This window comes from Podarcis filfolensis, assembly GCF_964270895.1.
Source record: "Podarcis filfolensis genome assembly, chromosome: Z".
Lineage (NCBI taxonomy): Eukaryota > Metazoa > Chordata > Lepidosauria > Squamata > Lacertidae > Podarcis > Podarcis filfolensis.
In genome coordinates this window covers 33,245,279-33,261,873 of record NC_139617.1, presented here as the reverse complement: position 1 = coordinate 33,261,873, position 16,595 = coordinate 33,245,279, and the positions used below count along the sequence as shown (strand labels likewise).

Genomic DNA, 16,595 nt, shown 5'->3' with positions numbered 1-16,595 from the left:
GTGTGAAGAGCTTCTCCCCCGCCTCTGTTAAACCTCTCTGCAGAGCATGAGGACACCTTGCTTTTTATGTACATAAGAAGATATGCACACAGGCACACACTGGATGGAGATCTGGGCAAGCGTGAGGCATTTTCTCATTTTGAAGACACATTCCAGCCAGGCAAAAGAAGTTGACGGAAGTTGGTGCGGGGAGAGTGGCCTATGGAAACTCCCAAGTCTTGTCTAGATGATGCATTTGTATCCCATGCATCCTTCAAGGAGCCCCAGGTACCCCCCCTTTCATCTTCACAACAACCCTGTGCGGTAGGCTAGACAGAGTGAGGGCAGCTGTTTTGGGAGCTACACCAGACGTTGATTTCAGGACTGACCCTACAGTTACAAGCCTGGATCTTATTCAGAGATGGGAACCTGGCCTTACTTTGAACCTTTCTCGCTGCATCTTAGAGGACAGTGGTCAACAGAACTTTCTGGTTAGTGCACACGGTCAGCAGCACAGTCTATTCACAGCTGTTCTCAACCTGTGGGTCTCCAGATGTTTTTGGACTACAACTCCCATCATCCCTGAGCTCTGGCCTTGCTAGCTAGGGGTGATGGGAGTTGTAGTCCAACAACATCTGGGGACCCACAGGTTGAGAAAGGCTGGTCTACTGGGACTTACCTCAAAGTACACTGGGGTTCGGGGCAAAAAGTCAGCTAACCACTGGCATGGATCCTTGATACAAGTCCTGCACTATCTCTTCTCTGTCGCATCATCTCTTTTTAATGTTAGGAAAGAGGGACTATTCCATTGCAGACACATCTTTCTGCTGTAGGTAACCTCCTTAACATGCACAGAGCCTTGCCTTAACTCCCCAGTGTTGCAGACGGAGCGGATTTTACCTCCTTGCATAAGAAATAAATTCCCACCATATGACATAAAAACGTTCTAGATCCTCCATCTGTCTGTAGACCCACGGTTTATGTCTTATGGTTTCTGCAATAGCCAAACTCCGTAAATCCTCATACCACACAGCCAAATGCATTGCTGGGCTGTTGAAATCCTGGCTGCAGCTAACATCCATGTCAAAATGTCTTTGGAGTGACAAGCTTTCAGGTCGTCCACCCACATATTCAGTAATGACAGTTGCAAGGAAGCCTGAACAGGGGATTTACGGTAATTATGTTAGATATTTCTTGATATGCTTGAGAAACCAGAGGGCATTCCCACCAAACATAGAAGAATCGAATGCTGCTACATGCAGATTCACAGTTAATAACCCATTTGGGGATTTTCCTGACTTTTAAAAAATGTTGCTTCCTCCTCCTTCTCTGATACAGAAGCCAATTGCTCAATTAATTTCATCTCTTTAAAATACAATCTTCTGCAGTCAGGAGCTGCGCTAAGACTTTGGGTTTGTAACGATTGCAGTCTCCCTCTAATTCCATTGCTATTGACCGGCTGAAGTATGCCTTGTGAGCAAGTGAAGGGAAAGATGACCTAATGTGGGTGGATTTGAAGAGTGAAAACCTCAGGGAGCCAGAAATTAAATAAGGTTTGATGATTTTGAGATCCTAGTCACCTGTGAGCTGATGAAGCAGTGGGCCAGATGAGTGATTATGGGTAGAGAGTATTTTATTTTATTTTATTATTTTATTTTATTTTTTATTTTACTGAGAGGTTGCTCAAATGGCAACAGTTTAGAATAACTGTGGAGGGTTCAATCACAGAAGAAGACAGAAAGCAGGACTTGAGTGTAACAGCTGTGTTCTTACCACTTGTGATTCCCAGAAGCTGGTGTTCTGAGCTAGACTGCCCCTGGGTATGGAGGTTCTGACAGTAGACCTCCATATGGAGAGCCCTTCTGAACTGAACCAAAGACCTAGCTAGTCCAGCATCCTGTTCTCACAGCAGCCAACCATATGCCCCTTATGGAAAGCCCACAAGCAAGACTCAAGCACAAGAGCTTCCTCCCCTCCAGTTGTTTTCAGCGACTGATATTCAGAGGCATTCTTGCCTCTAGTCGTGGAGGCAGAGTACAGCCACAATGCTTAGTGGCCATCTGTAGCTTTCTCGGCCATGAATTTGCCCAATCATTCTTTAAAGCCAATCCAAGTTGGTGGCCATCACTGCCTTCTGCAGGAGGGAGTTCCATCATTTATGTGCTACATGAAGAAGCAGAATAGGGCACTATTAAGTAGAGATCGTTCGGTACCAGAATTGCATTGACATGTTTTATTGCTTTAATCATCATCATCATCATCGAGTGTTAATACAACATTAAATATTAAAAACTTCCCTAAACAGGGCTGCCTTCACATGTCTTTTAAAGATAGGATAGCTGCTTAGTTCCTTCACATCTGTTTCCGGGCTGAACGATGGGGGTGGAGACGCTCCTTCAGGTTTACTGGGCCGAGGCCATTTAGGGTTTTAAAGGGTAGCACCAACACTTTGAATTGTGCTCGGAAACGTACTGGGAGCCAATGCAGATCTCTCAGGACCGGTGTTATGTGGTCCTGGCGGCCACTCCCAGTCACCAGTCTAGCTGCCGCATTCTGGATTAATTGCAGTTTCTGGGTCACCTTCAAAGGTAGCCCCACGTAGAGCGCATTGCAGTGTCCAAGCGGGAAATAGCTAGAGCATGCACCACTCTGACGAGACAGTTACGGGCTGCGTACCAGGTGGAGCTGGTAGACAGCCACCCTGGACACAGAATTAACCTGTGCCTCCATGGACGGCTGTGAGTCCAAAATGACTCCCAGGCTGTGCACCTGGTCCTTCAGGGGCACAGATACCCCATTCAGGACCAGGGAGTCCCCCACACCCGCCCATGCCCTGTCCCCCAAAAACAGTCCTTCTGTCTTGTCAGGATTCAACCTCAATCTGTTAGCTGTCCAATGGTGAGGCCTGAATCCCGACTGGAAGGGGATTTAATTTATTTATTGCTTGCACTTTGCTGCCCTGGGCTCCGCTGGGAGCACATTATAATTTTAAATAAATAAATAATTTAGGAAAGTAATAGTTCCACTCTATTCTGCCTTGATCAGAACTCACCTGGAGCCCTGTGCCCAGTTCTTGGCACCACAATTTAAGAAGTATATTGACAAGATGGAACGTGTACAGAGGGTGATGTCATTCTGTGCGTCTGCATATGCGCATGCGCGAGCGGCAAAACCCGGAAGTAATCCTTTCCTGCACTTCCGGGTTGCTGCGGGACGCAACCTGAAAATGCTCAACCTGAAGCAAACGTAACATGAGGTATGACTGTACCAGACTTTTAGAAAACATCTGAAGGGAGCCCTGTTTAGGGAAGCTTTTAATGTTTAATAGGCTATTATATTTTAATATTTTGTTGGAAGCCACCCAGAGTGGCTGGGGAAACCCAGCCAGATGGGCAGGGTATAAATAATAAATTGCTATTATTATTATTATTATTATTATTATTATTATTATTATTATGAGATTCCTGCATTGCAGGGGGTTGGATGACCCTTGGGTTTTCTTCCAACTCTACGATTCTATGAATCTATAAAATTAATATTAACACTACTCTGTTGCAAGGTGAATGATGCCTTTCTAGATCACATCAAAGCGGCCATCACAACTCAGGAACTTGTACTGATGGCATTTGGGGGTTAAAAAAAAATAAACAATCTATCTCAGCCTATATGAGCTGCCAGAACCTTGACTCAGGGCATCAATCAAGCAGAAGAGCCTGCCAGGAGTCCCACTTCTAGGGAGAACCGATCATATGTGCACACTATCCCAAGCTCTGAAGGAAAAGGGTCATATCTTTGGATTCTTGACAAACGACAGCAGCAAATCTGGCAAGGGAGTAGGGCAATGTCATGTTTTATATGTGCAAATGGCCAAGCAGAGTGGGATTCACCCAAAGTTATTTCTTAGGGCTGATTACATAAAGGGGCTTGTATGGAACTGCCAGGGAAGGTTCAATTCAATTCACATTTATATCCCACTTTTTCCTCCAAGGAACAACGATATATTGGGAGGTGGCCAAACCCGTGCCAAAAACCAGGTGAAGTCATGCCAAGGCCAAGTTTCAGTCCGCTGTCTTAATTCAAAATGGTGTCTCGCACCAAAACGTCTATGCAGACCCCCACTTCAGGAACCTTCATGCTGAGTTTGGCAACTACATTCCCACAGGTGGCTGAACCAAAAGGACAAAATCACACCAAAATGATGTTTTGGTCTGCCAAAACTCGCCATGTGTGTGTGTGTGTGTGTGTGTGTGTGTGCGAGAGAGAGAGAGAGAGAGAGAGAGAGAGAGAACCCCCTTGTGTAAATTAAGAACTGGTGATAAAGAGACAGAATCTCCACAATTCATTCTGCAGATTCCTTGCAAGAACCCTTTCCCCTCCCCAATCATTCTTCTTTCTTTTCTCCAGCTCTTCTTGCCAGAGCAGAGCTAGAATTCAGCTAGGATGGGGGGGGGGAGAGAGGAATAAAAAACAATTGACTGCAAGGCTTGAAATTTGTAGCAGATAAACTGCTACTGATCTAATTGCTGCCACCAACTACAGAGTTCTTTTCTGTCCTTCATGATTTGCCTTTGCTGGAAAGTTGTTGTAATGACTGTATGTACAATGACTGTTGTAACGAATGGCGTGGGGGGGGGGGAATAGGAGACTGGTATGCTGATCTGAAGACAGGCTTTGCTTTGATCAGCCCTTACATATCTGGGGCCCTAATTGTCCTCCAAAGGATTTTTATTTTTTAACAAACCCTGTCCTTTAATCTTATGCCACTTCATAATCTATTATTTTATGTTGCAGTCCTAACAATGTTTACTCAGAGGTTCCACTGACTTCAATGGAGCTTTCTTTCAGGTAAGTGGTTTTTGTGATTGGAGCCTTGGGGATGTATATCCAGCTAAGGCTACAACTATTCATAGAACTAATCATAGAACGGTAAAGTTGGAAGGGCCAAATCAAGCAACGTATAAATTTCATGAAGTAAAAAAAAAAAATTAAAACTGAGTAATTCACTCTGAGTATCTCATAAGCCTCCTCTTTACTGAGGTTTAGGCAACGTGCAAATTAAATCTATCCAGCAGTTCAAAGGCAGAGGATTAATCAATATAAAATAAAATGATATGAACCTGCAAAAAAACCCCACAAAAACCCCACAATCCTGTCCAGCAAGTATCCCCTTTGAAAATGGGAGAAATCCTTATATGGTGCCATGTGCACACACCTCTTTGTGTGTGTCTTCCTCTAGAGTGCAATTGGTCTTCTTTTTGTTTTGGCCAAATGATCTCATGCTCTAGCAAAAATGACACCACTGCTAAGTTCATTCACTCTCTCAGTCTTAATGGTGTGACACATAAGTAAAGCATCCCCTCCCCCCTCTCCTCAGAACCACTCACTTCCTGCTAATTGTAGATTAAAATGCACCCCCAGTAGCAGGAGAGAGTCATTAAGACAGCACAGGAAAAAATTTAATGATTCAGGGACAAGTTGCTAAGAGTTTCTCTCCCTTCATCCTTGGGGGGTTGGTGGGAGGAGGGAAGCTTCCACCCCCAGTAACTGCAAGAATTTCAGAGTCAAGCCATAATCTGGTTGTAGGTCTTTCTACATTTTTTTTATTTCTTTATTCTTTTTATTCATGGTATTTATATCCTACCTCTTTCTCTAGGGAGCTCAAGGTGGCACACACAGTCCCCCCCCCCCCGAGTCTCCTCATGTGACCCTCACAACAACCCTGTGAGGAAGTCTGAGAGGCAGTGACTGGCCCAAGGTCAGCTGGTGAGCTTCATGGTCCAGTGGGGATTTGAACCCTGGTCTCCCAGGTCCTAGTCCAGCATTCTAACCACTACACCACACTGGCTCTCCTTGTATGAACGAGGCGAGCAAGTTGAAGACATAGCCAAAGACTAACCTCTGGCGAAGCCAACAAGAGGGATCCTAGAGTTTTGTTTGGTGGCTTCAACATCATCGCCATAATCATCATTACTAGATGATTCCACCCATAATCCCCTGTGAATACTCATCATATGGTCGTGTTGGAACAGGTTCAGAGAATGAGATGGAACAACTCCCCTACAAAGAAAGGATGCAGTGTTTGGGAGTCCCACAGGAGGCAATGATGGCCACCAACTTGGATGGCTTTAAACAAGGACTGGACCAATTCATGGACAAGGGGGCTATCGGTGGCCACTAGTTTGCCTCTACATAGTTCCACCCTTATTTCAGACATTGTGATATACTGATATATTGTGATACTTTGCTGGTGATATATTGTGATGTTGAAAACCAGATGTCGCCAGGCCCAGACAGAGGGGGGGCATATGGGCCATAAGCGAGCCCATCTAATCTAACATCCTGTCCTCACAGTGGTCAACCAAATGCCCCAAAGTGAGGCCCATGAACAAGACTGAAGTGCAACAGCTTCTCCCCCACACCTATGATGAGGATCCCTAAAGTTCTCCCACAACTCCCTGCCTTTCACCACATTAAATACATGCAATTGCTCAAGCACAAAACTGCAGAATAAACTGCAAAATAAGAAATCTTGGAAATCAGTGTGTTATGTGGAATTCAGAGGTTTGAGCTGGGGTGCTCTAGTGAAGTGCACAAATGATCCACAGAACATCAACAATGCCCCGGGTCTCTCATCTGAGGATGCAAGGCCAATCATGCCCCCCACCCACCCAAAACACTTGACATAGATTCTTTGTTTCCCCTATACCCAGATAACTATAGGAGACCACCTGTCCCTGAATGAAAACATTTTCCAGAAAACTGTATCCATTAGGAACAAGAAGAGAGCCTTTAGGTTGCTGCTTTCCCCCGGTCTCCAGGGATCTCTGCAGGCATGTTCTCTCTAATGCAGAAAGATTCCGGCACTTTTGTCATGACTAATTTGAGCATTGTATACCAACAAAAGAGCTTTTGCAGCCTCACCAGCAGAGACTTCTCCTCCCCTCGCTGTCAGGAGGCCTTCCGCAGAACTCCCGTCTTTAAAAAATTCACATGTCATTACATTATGGTGCTTCCTGGGTGCCCCATTCTAAACCATCACTCAGGACATGATTATAATGATGCAAAACCTGCCCCTTAGTTTGCCTCTTTCCCTCCCCCCCAAGCATGAGAAAGTCATACAAATAGAATCAGATCTAAGGTTGTTGACTAGATTAGTGGGGTGGGGGGGGGCGAGATAACAGAATCCGAGAATTGTAGAATTGGATGGGTCCCAATGAGTCATCTAGTCGACCCTTCTACAATGCAGGAATCACAGCTGGATGTCCATGTTGGGAATGGATCTGGCCAGGCAGCCATGACATTTTGTCATAACCAACTCCGTATCCCATTACCTGCTTTACATTCCTCTGCTGGGTTGCCTTGCTTCATCCTCAGCTTTACAAGCTAAGTGCAGCTTAGAGCAAATGACTGGATCGGGGTCACCAAGAGTCCCTTTTAGCTGGGATTTGAACCCGGGTTCTCTTAAGGCCACATTTGCACCATGCATTTAAAGCATTGTAATACCACTTTTAAAAGCCACGGCTTTCTCCAAAGAATTCTTAAGGAGACCCCTAGTAGTAGCATTCCCAGAGCAGTTTAAGAACCAATCCCTTTTCACAGATACCATGAATAGTGCTCCCCCAGATTATCTCAGTGATCGAAGGGATGTAGATGATAAGGCAATTCTTAAGGTCTCCCGGGTCCAAGCTATTCAAGGCTTTGTTCACTAGTGACAAGAACTTTGAACCTGGCCCGGTAGCAGGCAAGAAGACATGGCAGATCTTTTAACCTTGTTGTTAAAGAGGTGACATGATAGAAATTTTATAAAATAATGCCTGGCATGGAGAAAGTGGATGGAGAAAACTTTTCCTCCCTCTCTCCTAACTCTAGAACTCAAGGACACCCAATGAAACTGAATGTTAGATGATTCAGGACAGATAAAAAGAATCTAGATGGCTTTAAAAGAGGATTGGACAGATTCATGGAGGAGAGGGCTATCCATGGCTACTAGCCTGGATAGCCTCCACAGCTGGAGGCAGCAATGCTTCTGAATACAAGTTGCTGGAAGCCACGGGAGGGTAAAATACAGCTATGTTTGGGTCCTCCTTGAGGGTAACAGGTAATGGGCATCCGGTTGGCCACCGTAAGCACAGGATGCCAGAGTAGATAGGGCATTGGTCTGATTCAGCAGGCTCTTCTTTGCACACTAGTATAAACACACACCTTTTAAAGAATAGAAAGGTCTATGCTGTAAAAGACTAAGTGGGCAAGTGGTATATAAACGTTAAGAAAACAAACAAATAAATGAAGTTGCGCAAGCGCTGATAGATCCAGCATGCGCTCCAACTGCCCGAAGCAGTTTTCCTCAGTTTGGCTTTCCATATTTTCCTCAGTTTGGCTTTCCATGTTCTCGATTTGTGTTTTGCCATTGGGATGACTGGAGGCAAAAGGATGCAGCATCATGCCCAGAGGCATGATTCACAAGACAGGTGTCTCCCCAAGGCAATTCAGCGTACGTCTGCATGGGACAGCACTATTAGATGGCTCTGCTCTGCTTCCACAGTTGGAGGCAGTAAAGCTTCTGAGTGCCAGTTGCTGGAAGCCACAGGAGGGGACAGTTTGCTCTTGTGCTCAAATCCTGCTTGCAGATTTCCCACAGGCATCTTCTGGCCAGCCACTGTGAGGACAGGATGCTGGACTAAATGAGCCACTGGCCTGATCCAGGGTCTCAGGCTCTTTTGCCATTTTAAAGCTGTGGTTGTCTTTCCCAAAAATGTGCAATCTCTCTCTTTCTCTATCTCTCTCTCACACACTGAAGCCTATTGTCCCAAGGAAAGAAGGAATGAAAGAAAGATTAGGGACAGAGAAGATTTTTGTTGGAAATGCACAAACTCAAATCAAGAGGCTCTGAGTTTACAGCCTGTCTAGCAAGCATATGAATTAAGTCAAGAGATTTTATGGGTAATCCTGCGATCACGGAACTTAATCTATTTAGGATGCTGAACAGTGGCTGCTTTAATAAGGAAGCCAAGAAGGCCAACCCCTGATGGACATTAAGGGCTTCTCAGTTCCTTGGCTTGCCTGCTTTCGCCACCCTCCTATTTTCAAGAAAGACTCACTCAGTCAAAACAGCCAGGCTGCTGTTGGCAGGTGCAGCCTGTGGAACAGATGTTTCCAGCTTAAAATACTCAGAAAGTCTGCACAGGAAGGACTCCCCCATTTTTTAAAAAAGAAAATGAATCAATTACAGATTCCTGTGTTTGTTCAACTGTGCAACAGCATGAGCTCTCAGTTTCATTGCACTGCAAAATGGCCCAGCATTATTGCAAGGCCCTGTGTTTTTCATTTTAAAGGTATCTGTTATTCTGCCTTCCCACTGGCAGCTGTGGACAGCCTCACACCAGCTAATTTAGGGAAGCTCACAAAATCAAGGCTGTTTACATTTGCCATCAAGGTAACCCAAATTGCATACTGTAGCATATCGTGTTTTGCAAACTGGGGAGCTTATGTTCATGCGCGGATCAGCCACTTCCAAATAAATTAAGTCGTTAAGAGGCTCAGGGAGCCCAAAGCACCCACCTGCTGTCAAGGAGGCTGCCTACTGTCTCTGTGTGATGACTGTGCCTCCTTTCACTCAGCCTTTGCTGCAGGTGCATCACTGTGCCACATTTCCACATGAATCATACTCTCAGAACAGTTACAGATAGGTAGCCGTGTTGGTCTGCCATAGTCAAAACAGTGGCATCATTTGCCTTGCCAGGGAGCTGTCTGTCATGCCTCTGCATGAGTTGTTGCTCTGGGTCAGCCTTACAGAAACACAGAAATCTGCCTTATGCCATGTCAGATGTGGTCCATCTAGTTGTCTACACTGACTGGCAGCAGCTCTCCAGGGTTCTAGACAAGGAGTCTCACAAAACCCCACCTGGAGATCCTATTGATGATTGAACTTTGGCTCTTCTGAATGCAAAGCAGACATTCTACCACTGAGCTGTGGCCCTGCCCAGGGCAGATGCAATAGGTTGGAGTCAGAATTATAGAGTTGGAAGTGACCCCTAGAGGCATCTAGTCCAACGCCATGCAATGCAGAAACCAGGAAAATAATCCATAACAGATGGCCATGCAACCTCTGCTTGAAAACCTCTATGGAAGGAAAGTCCACTACCTCTCAAGGGAGTCTATTCTATTGTCAAGCGGCTCTTACTATCAGAAAGTTCTTCCTGGTGTTTAGTTGAAATCTCCTTTCTTGTAACCTGAAGCCATTGATTCAGGTCCTACCCTCTGTAGAAGGAGAAAGCAAGCTTGTTCCATCTTCCATGTGACAACCCTTTAGATATCTGAAGGTGGCTCTTCTCAAGTCTCCTCTAATCCAGGCTAAACACACCGAATTCTCTTAACTGTTCCTCTTTTAAGTCTTGATTTCTAGACCCGTCTTGGTCACCCTCCTCTGCACACCTTCCAGCTTGTCATATAGTCGATCTACCTACATAATCAAGGAACAAAGTTCTCTTTTTTTTATAAGATATTTATTGAGATTTTACAAAAACATAAGTTTACAAAATAGAAAAAAGTAATATAGAAAGAAAAAGATAAAAAAAGAGAACATACAAAAATACATAAAAGAGAAAAAAGAAGAATAAAAATACAAAATACAAAAAACAAATAGATGAAAAAGAATTAAAAACAAATCCGTTTTTTGTAACTTTAAACTCATTAGCTTGTTTCCTTGGCCTCCTCACACCTCCCCTTTTTGTTTTCCCATTTAAATAATCAAATCAGCAAATCCTTACCCTCTTTCGTTTATCTTAACTCTGTATCTTAACATATTATAACTCTATATTTTCATCCATTATCAATTCATTTTTGCATATTCTTATTAACTTTGTTGCTAATGCCACTTATTTTCAATCCAACATCATTTTAACATTCATTAATTTTACAGTGTTTCTGCAGATAGTCTTTAAATTTCTTCCAGTCTTCTTCCACCAACTCTTCTCCCAGGTCTCGGATTCTGCCAGTCATTTCCGCCAATTCCATATAGTCCATCACCTTCATCTGCCACTCTTCCAGGGTGGGTAACTCTTGTGTCTTCCAATACTTTGCAATAAGTACTCTTGCTGCTGTTGTTGCATACATGAAGAAAGTTCTATCCTTCTTTGGCACCAATTGGCCGACTATGCCCAGGAGAAAGGCCTCTGGTTTCTTCAGGAAGGTATATTTAAATACCTTTTTCATTTCATTATAGATCATCTCCCAGAAAGCCTTAATCTTTGGGCACGTCCACCAAAGGTGAAAGAATGTACCTTCATTTTCTTTACATTTCCAACATTTATTATCGGGCAAATGATATATTTTTGCAAGCTTGACTGGTGTCATGTACCACCTGTATATCATTTTCATAATATTCTCTCTTAAGGCATTACATGCCGTAAATTTCATACAAAGTTCTTTTTGCAAGAGAAAACTTCCAGGGGAGCATCACCTTTTTAAGCATGGAGGAAAATGAAGGGAAAGCACCCAATATATTTGCAACTTGCTCAGGCTTTGCTGTGACCGATTAACCTTCATCTGCACACATTATAACCTGCCAAAGCTAGGAACCCCTAGTTTGCTTGTGTGTATTTGTTTGTTTGGGTAAATGCAGGTGGAGTAAAGTGGCAATGTGTTGCTAATTGGAAATGGCAGAGAGCCGGATGGAGGATGGAGCTAGGGCAAACAAAGCCAGCTGCCCACCCACCATCCAGGCCACAGTCTGACTGCTGCCGTGCCAAACAGATCTGTGGGGGTTCCCTTTGAGACATTGCTTTCATCAGCAGCTAAGGACCCTGAAATCCAGCGAGTTCTCTTTCCCCCTCCCCTTCCATTGCCAGAAACACGACCATGGCAAGCATGTTCTCCACAAGGCAGGGTTTTTTGGGGGGGAGGGCCTTTCCCAGTGCTGAATGTAGTCAATTGTTAGGCAATGGTCAAGGGATGCCAGGTGGAAACTTTCCAATCAGTCCAGCCCAGTTGCCTGTTTTGTGGGCTTTGGTGGAAATCAAAAGCACCTCCTGGTTGGCCCCCTGCCTTGGTCAACCCCAAACATGCTGGGATCATGTTATCTTTTCTCTCTGATGCTGCAGGGTGGTTTGTGCCATGGAGCAGAAGCACCTGCACTTTGGAACTCCCTGCCTGTTGACATCAGGCAGGGGCCTTCACTATACCCTTTTCAGTGCCTGCTGAAAACATTTTTGTTTAAGCAAGCCCGTCCAGATATATAGAAAGAAGACATGAGTTTTAATCTGTTTTTAGTTTATTGTTATTTTAACTTTTTTGAAAGTCTTGAATTGTTGTTAATTCTTCTTATTTGTGTGTGTGTGTGTGTGTGTGTGTGTGTGTGTGTGTACACTACAGAAAACCTAAAAGAAAACCTAAAAAGAAAGAAAGGAATTGCTGGCAGAAGCAACAAACACACCCATCAAAAGACATGGCTCAGTCACTCAGTTGCTAACCCAAACAAGCGCCTTCATTTTTCTTAAGTTGACTTGTGACTCAATATCCCCCTGCCAGGATTTTTTTCATAGCAAGATCCCACACACATGACCCATTAATTCAGAACTGCAGAGTCATTAAATACTCCCTCTTTTAAAACCATGCCTGGCAAGCTGAAAAGAAGAGTCAAAGGGAAGAGAGAGGGGTGTCTGCTAAGTTAATGAGTGCTTTGAATTATAGTCCCCTGAAAGAGAGGAAGCGAGACAGAGAGAGTATATAACTGGAAGATTTGCTCAGAAAACATGGTTGGCTCCCTTTCCAGATCATCCTGGCCACCAAGCGCCCTGGAGAGCTCAATCTATATTTATCTAGGCACATCTCATTACACCATGCTCCGGAAAATTAAAGAGCCGGCGAGGAACTGGCTTTTATGTTGCCACTGCTGTTAGCCAAAGGCTTTGGCCTACATTGTAATTTTGCATAATTCACTGAGAGGTTAATATGCCAAACCCTGGAGGCTGGGAGTCACTCTTTGGCCACAGCTAATGCTAGATGGGCAGCGGGTGGTGGTATTTGTCTTGCACTACAAGGAATGAATGGGCAGGAGGTCCAAGGTTTACTTGAAATAGGGGGTATCCCTCTTTGTTCCAGTTGAGAGCTGCTGCCAGTCAGTGTATGCAATACGAAGCCAGATGAACCAAAGTTCTTGTTCATTATATAAGGCCACATTCACACCATACATTTAAAGTACTGTGATGCTATTTTAAACGACCATGGTTTCTTCCCTCCCAAAATCCTGGAAGCTGTAGTTTGTTAAGGGCACAGAGAGTTGTTCAGAGACCTCTATTCCTCTCATAGGGCTGCAACTGCAGGAGATTGGCCTAGATGACACTTTTGGCTCCATCCCGCTCTACAGTTCTATGATTCTCTGAATTTCCAGGGTGGTTTAACAATCAGTACCTTTTCCCCCGGAACTCTGGGAACTGTAGCTCTGTGACAGAGGAACAGAGGTCTTCTAACAACTCTTAGCACCTTTAACAAACCACAGATCCCACAATTCTTGGGGAGAAAGCCCTCACTCTCTGTTTTATCCCTACAGCAACCCTGTGAGATGGAGTTAGGCTAAGTGAGACATTGACCAGCCCAAGGCAAGCTTTGTGGCAAAGTGGCAGGACTGGAACCCAGATCTCTCCAGTCCAAGCCCAGTACTCTAACTACTATACAACATTGCCCCCCCCCCCCATTTTCTCCTGCGAAGTGTTAGCTGCAATGCTGCTTGTTTCCCTTCGCATCCAGCAGATGGAAGTAAGTTGTTCTGATTCTGTTCTGGCAAGATTAGAAAGTTTATTTCTCATTCCAAAATTATAAATCCTCTTTTTCCCTGTCTATGGGAAAGCAGAGAGATCAGAATACAAAAATAGACCTCTTTAAAGTGATACCTAAACCCATCAACCCTGCCCCTCATGGAGCACTTACTGTATCATTAAACAACAATGCAGATCCAAGCTTTGCATATCAAACACCCCAGTACCACAAAAGAGTCCATATTTTTAAAAACACATTCAAGTCTGTGCAGAGCAAAGCTACAAAGCAAGGCTGGTTGTGTGACATACACAGACATACAGTCATACCTCAGGTTGAAGTAGCTTCGGGTTAAGCATTTTCGAGTTGCGCTCCGCAGCGACCCGGAAGTAACGGTGCGTGTTACTTCCGGGTTTAACTGTTCGTGCATGCGCAGATGTTCAAAATGATGTCACGTCCATGCGTGGAAGCGGCAAATTGCGACGCGCGCAGACGTGCGGACACAGGTTGCGTTCGCTTCAGGATGCGAACAGGGCTCCGTAACGGATCCCGTTCACCTCCAGAGGTACCACTGTACATCTCCTTGCTTTTGGCCTTCCAGCATCAGAATGAAAGGTTTTGTAGACAATAGTGGCTTAAAATGCAATGAGGTTGTTTTTGCCCATTGGGCTGCAAGTTCATTGCTGTGCACACAGAGAGGAGGCAGGGATGCACATTACCAGTTTGGTTTCCCTGCACCTGCAGTCACACCCAAATTCCTATTCATGAAACTGTCATCTGAGCATGTACAATAACTGTCTCAAATGGACACACCTCAGATGAACTGCAAAACCAATGAGGCTTATGTTTTCATATCGAACAGAAGCTGGTTTGAGGGAAAACACATCAAATTTCTCAAGAAACTACAGGATCAATATGGATTGTGGCTAATGTTGTACATGCTCAGAGAAAGTGAACCAGAAAAAGCTCTGTTCTCATATGTATCTCATCTCCACCACCAACCCAACTGATGGCAACTGACTCCTGCTATCAACTATGTAAGATGACATGGCCAAGAATCTTCTTTTATTTTCCTCACAGGCAAAGAAAATGGCTGAAAAAGTTTCCACTCAGGAAGAAAACACAGAGGTACTACACTCCTGACAGACACAGGCCAAGGATTTCAAATGCTGGGAGTGCCGTCTCCGTACATTTTTGGCTCAGAAGCCATTTAGAAATGGTATCTCTAGATTCTCATTTGACACACAATGCAGCATGGACCTCTGATTCTGGACAGAAAGACACCAAAAGCAATGAGGGGGAAATCGGCCATTCTTTTGCATGGGTTCCCTTGGATTGCATAAAGTATGTTTATTATATATTTGTTTTCTTAAAGAGGAAAAAAATCAGCCACAGGGCAGAGACAGTGTGCAGGGGTGGTTACAAGGAGGTCTTCCATCCAAGCAGGGACCAAGCCCTGCCTGGCTCAGCTTCAGCAAAGGAGCCTTGTGTGCCTCCAGACCATATCCCTGGGACCCATTATTTTATATTTATTAGTCACTTCATAATATTGTTTCTTGCAATTGACTTGCATATACAAAAAGGCAAACACATGCTCTTACCTTGCCAAAATCCCGCACATCGAAGAGATCAAAAGGGTCAAACAGCTCGCTGTTCCGCAGGCCAAATTTGTCATGGCACACTTTGAGGAAAGTCCGGATGTTCTTCAAGCAGAGGAACTTTAGCCAAGAGAAGGGAAGAAAGAATTCAAGGGTCATTGCGGTTGATATTTACCTGGTTCACAAAGGAAAATGTACTGAAACAGATTTACACTAGTCATGTTAGTACAGTTCACGTACATCTTCACAGCTATCCCATGATTGCCACCTCCCCACTGAGGATTGTGAGCAACAGAGATTCCCTGGCTTCTTAATGCATCTACGGAAGAGGAAACAGCTAACTTTAGCTCACAGTACATACTCTTAGCTGCAACAGACATTTTCCCACTCGTGGGTGTGCTTGTTAAGAAGCTACAGATCTGAATTATGGCACTTCTTTTTATTTTGGCTTGCAGCAAAAACAAAAAACATTGCTGTTTAAGGATTTGATCATTGCTCTTTTTTTACACCAAAACATTCTCCAGCATGAATCAAAATACAGACGTCCCCCCCGACTTATGCAGGGGTTACGTTCAGGGCCCCTGTGCACATCAGTGACATTACGTAAAGTGGGGAGCACCCTCTAAAAAGTCTCTAAATGACTATTTTCCCCTGCTCCTCAACTCTCTCTCCTGCTCTCTCTTCACACAGCTCTCTCTTCAAGTAAAGTTGAAGCTCTGGGGTTGGCTGGAGGACACAGAGGAAAGTGTCTGCTCCTGCTGCTGCTGCGTTACTGCCTGCATCAGATGCTAGGCAGGGAGGCTAAGCAACATAAACAAAGAGGGTCTCTTCGCTAGCCATGAGGACTCTCCAGCTCTCTCTTGCCATTTCCCGGTATGATTCTGTTTATGTGTGTAAGTAGAACACGTGTGAGTGTGGGGGTGCCTGTACAGCAAAAGAAATCTATACAGTCAAACCTCGGTTGTCAAACGTAATCTGTTCTGGAAGCCCGTTAGGCTTCCTAAACGTTCAGCAACCAAGGCACGGCTTCCGATTGGTTGCAAGAGCTTCCTGCACTCAAGCAGAAGCCAAGCCACATCGGATGTTTGGCTTCCGAAAAACGTTCGACAACTGGAGCATTTACTTTCAGGTTTTCAGCGTTCAGGAGCTGAAGCGTTCCAAAATAGAGCCTTTTGGGAACCGAGGTTTGACTGTACAACTAAATCAATCAATGCAATAAAGCACACAAAAAGCATTCCTATGCACACAAACCACCTTGCCCCCACAACA

At 44.5% G+C, this 16,595-nt stretch overlaps 1 protein-coding gene across 10 annotated transcripts in view; it reads right to left on the bottom strand.

Annotated features, from left to right (window-relative positions):
• The window catches only part of VAV2 (vav guanine nucleotide exchange factor 2), a 152,907-nt gene that overhangs the window by 99,299 nt on the left and 37,013 nt on the right, over positions 1–16,595 (bottom strand). For all 10 annotated transcript variants that reach the window (XM_083596331.1, XM_083596325.1, XM_083596332.1 and 7 more), the window contains exon 2: positions 15,330–15,446. In XM_083596331.1, coding sequence (XP_083452457.1) covers positions 15,330–15,446 — 117 coding nt within the window. The remainder of the gene's footprint in view (positions 1–15,329; positions 15,447–16,595) is intronic.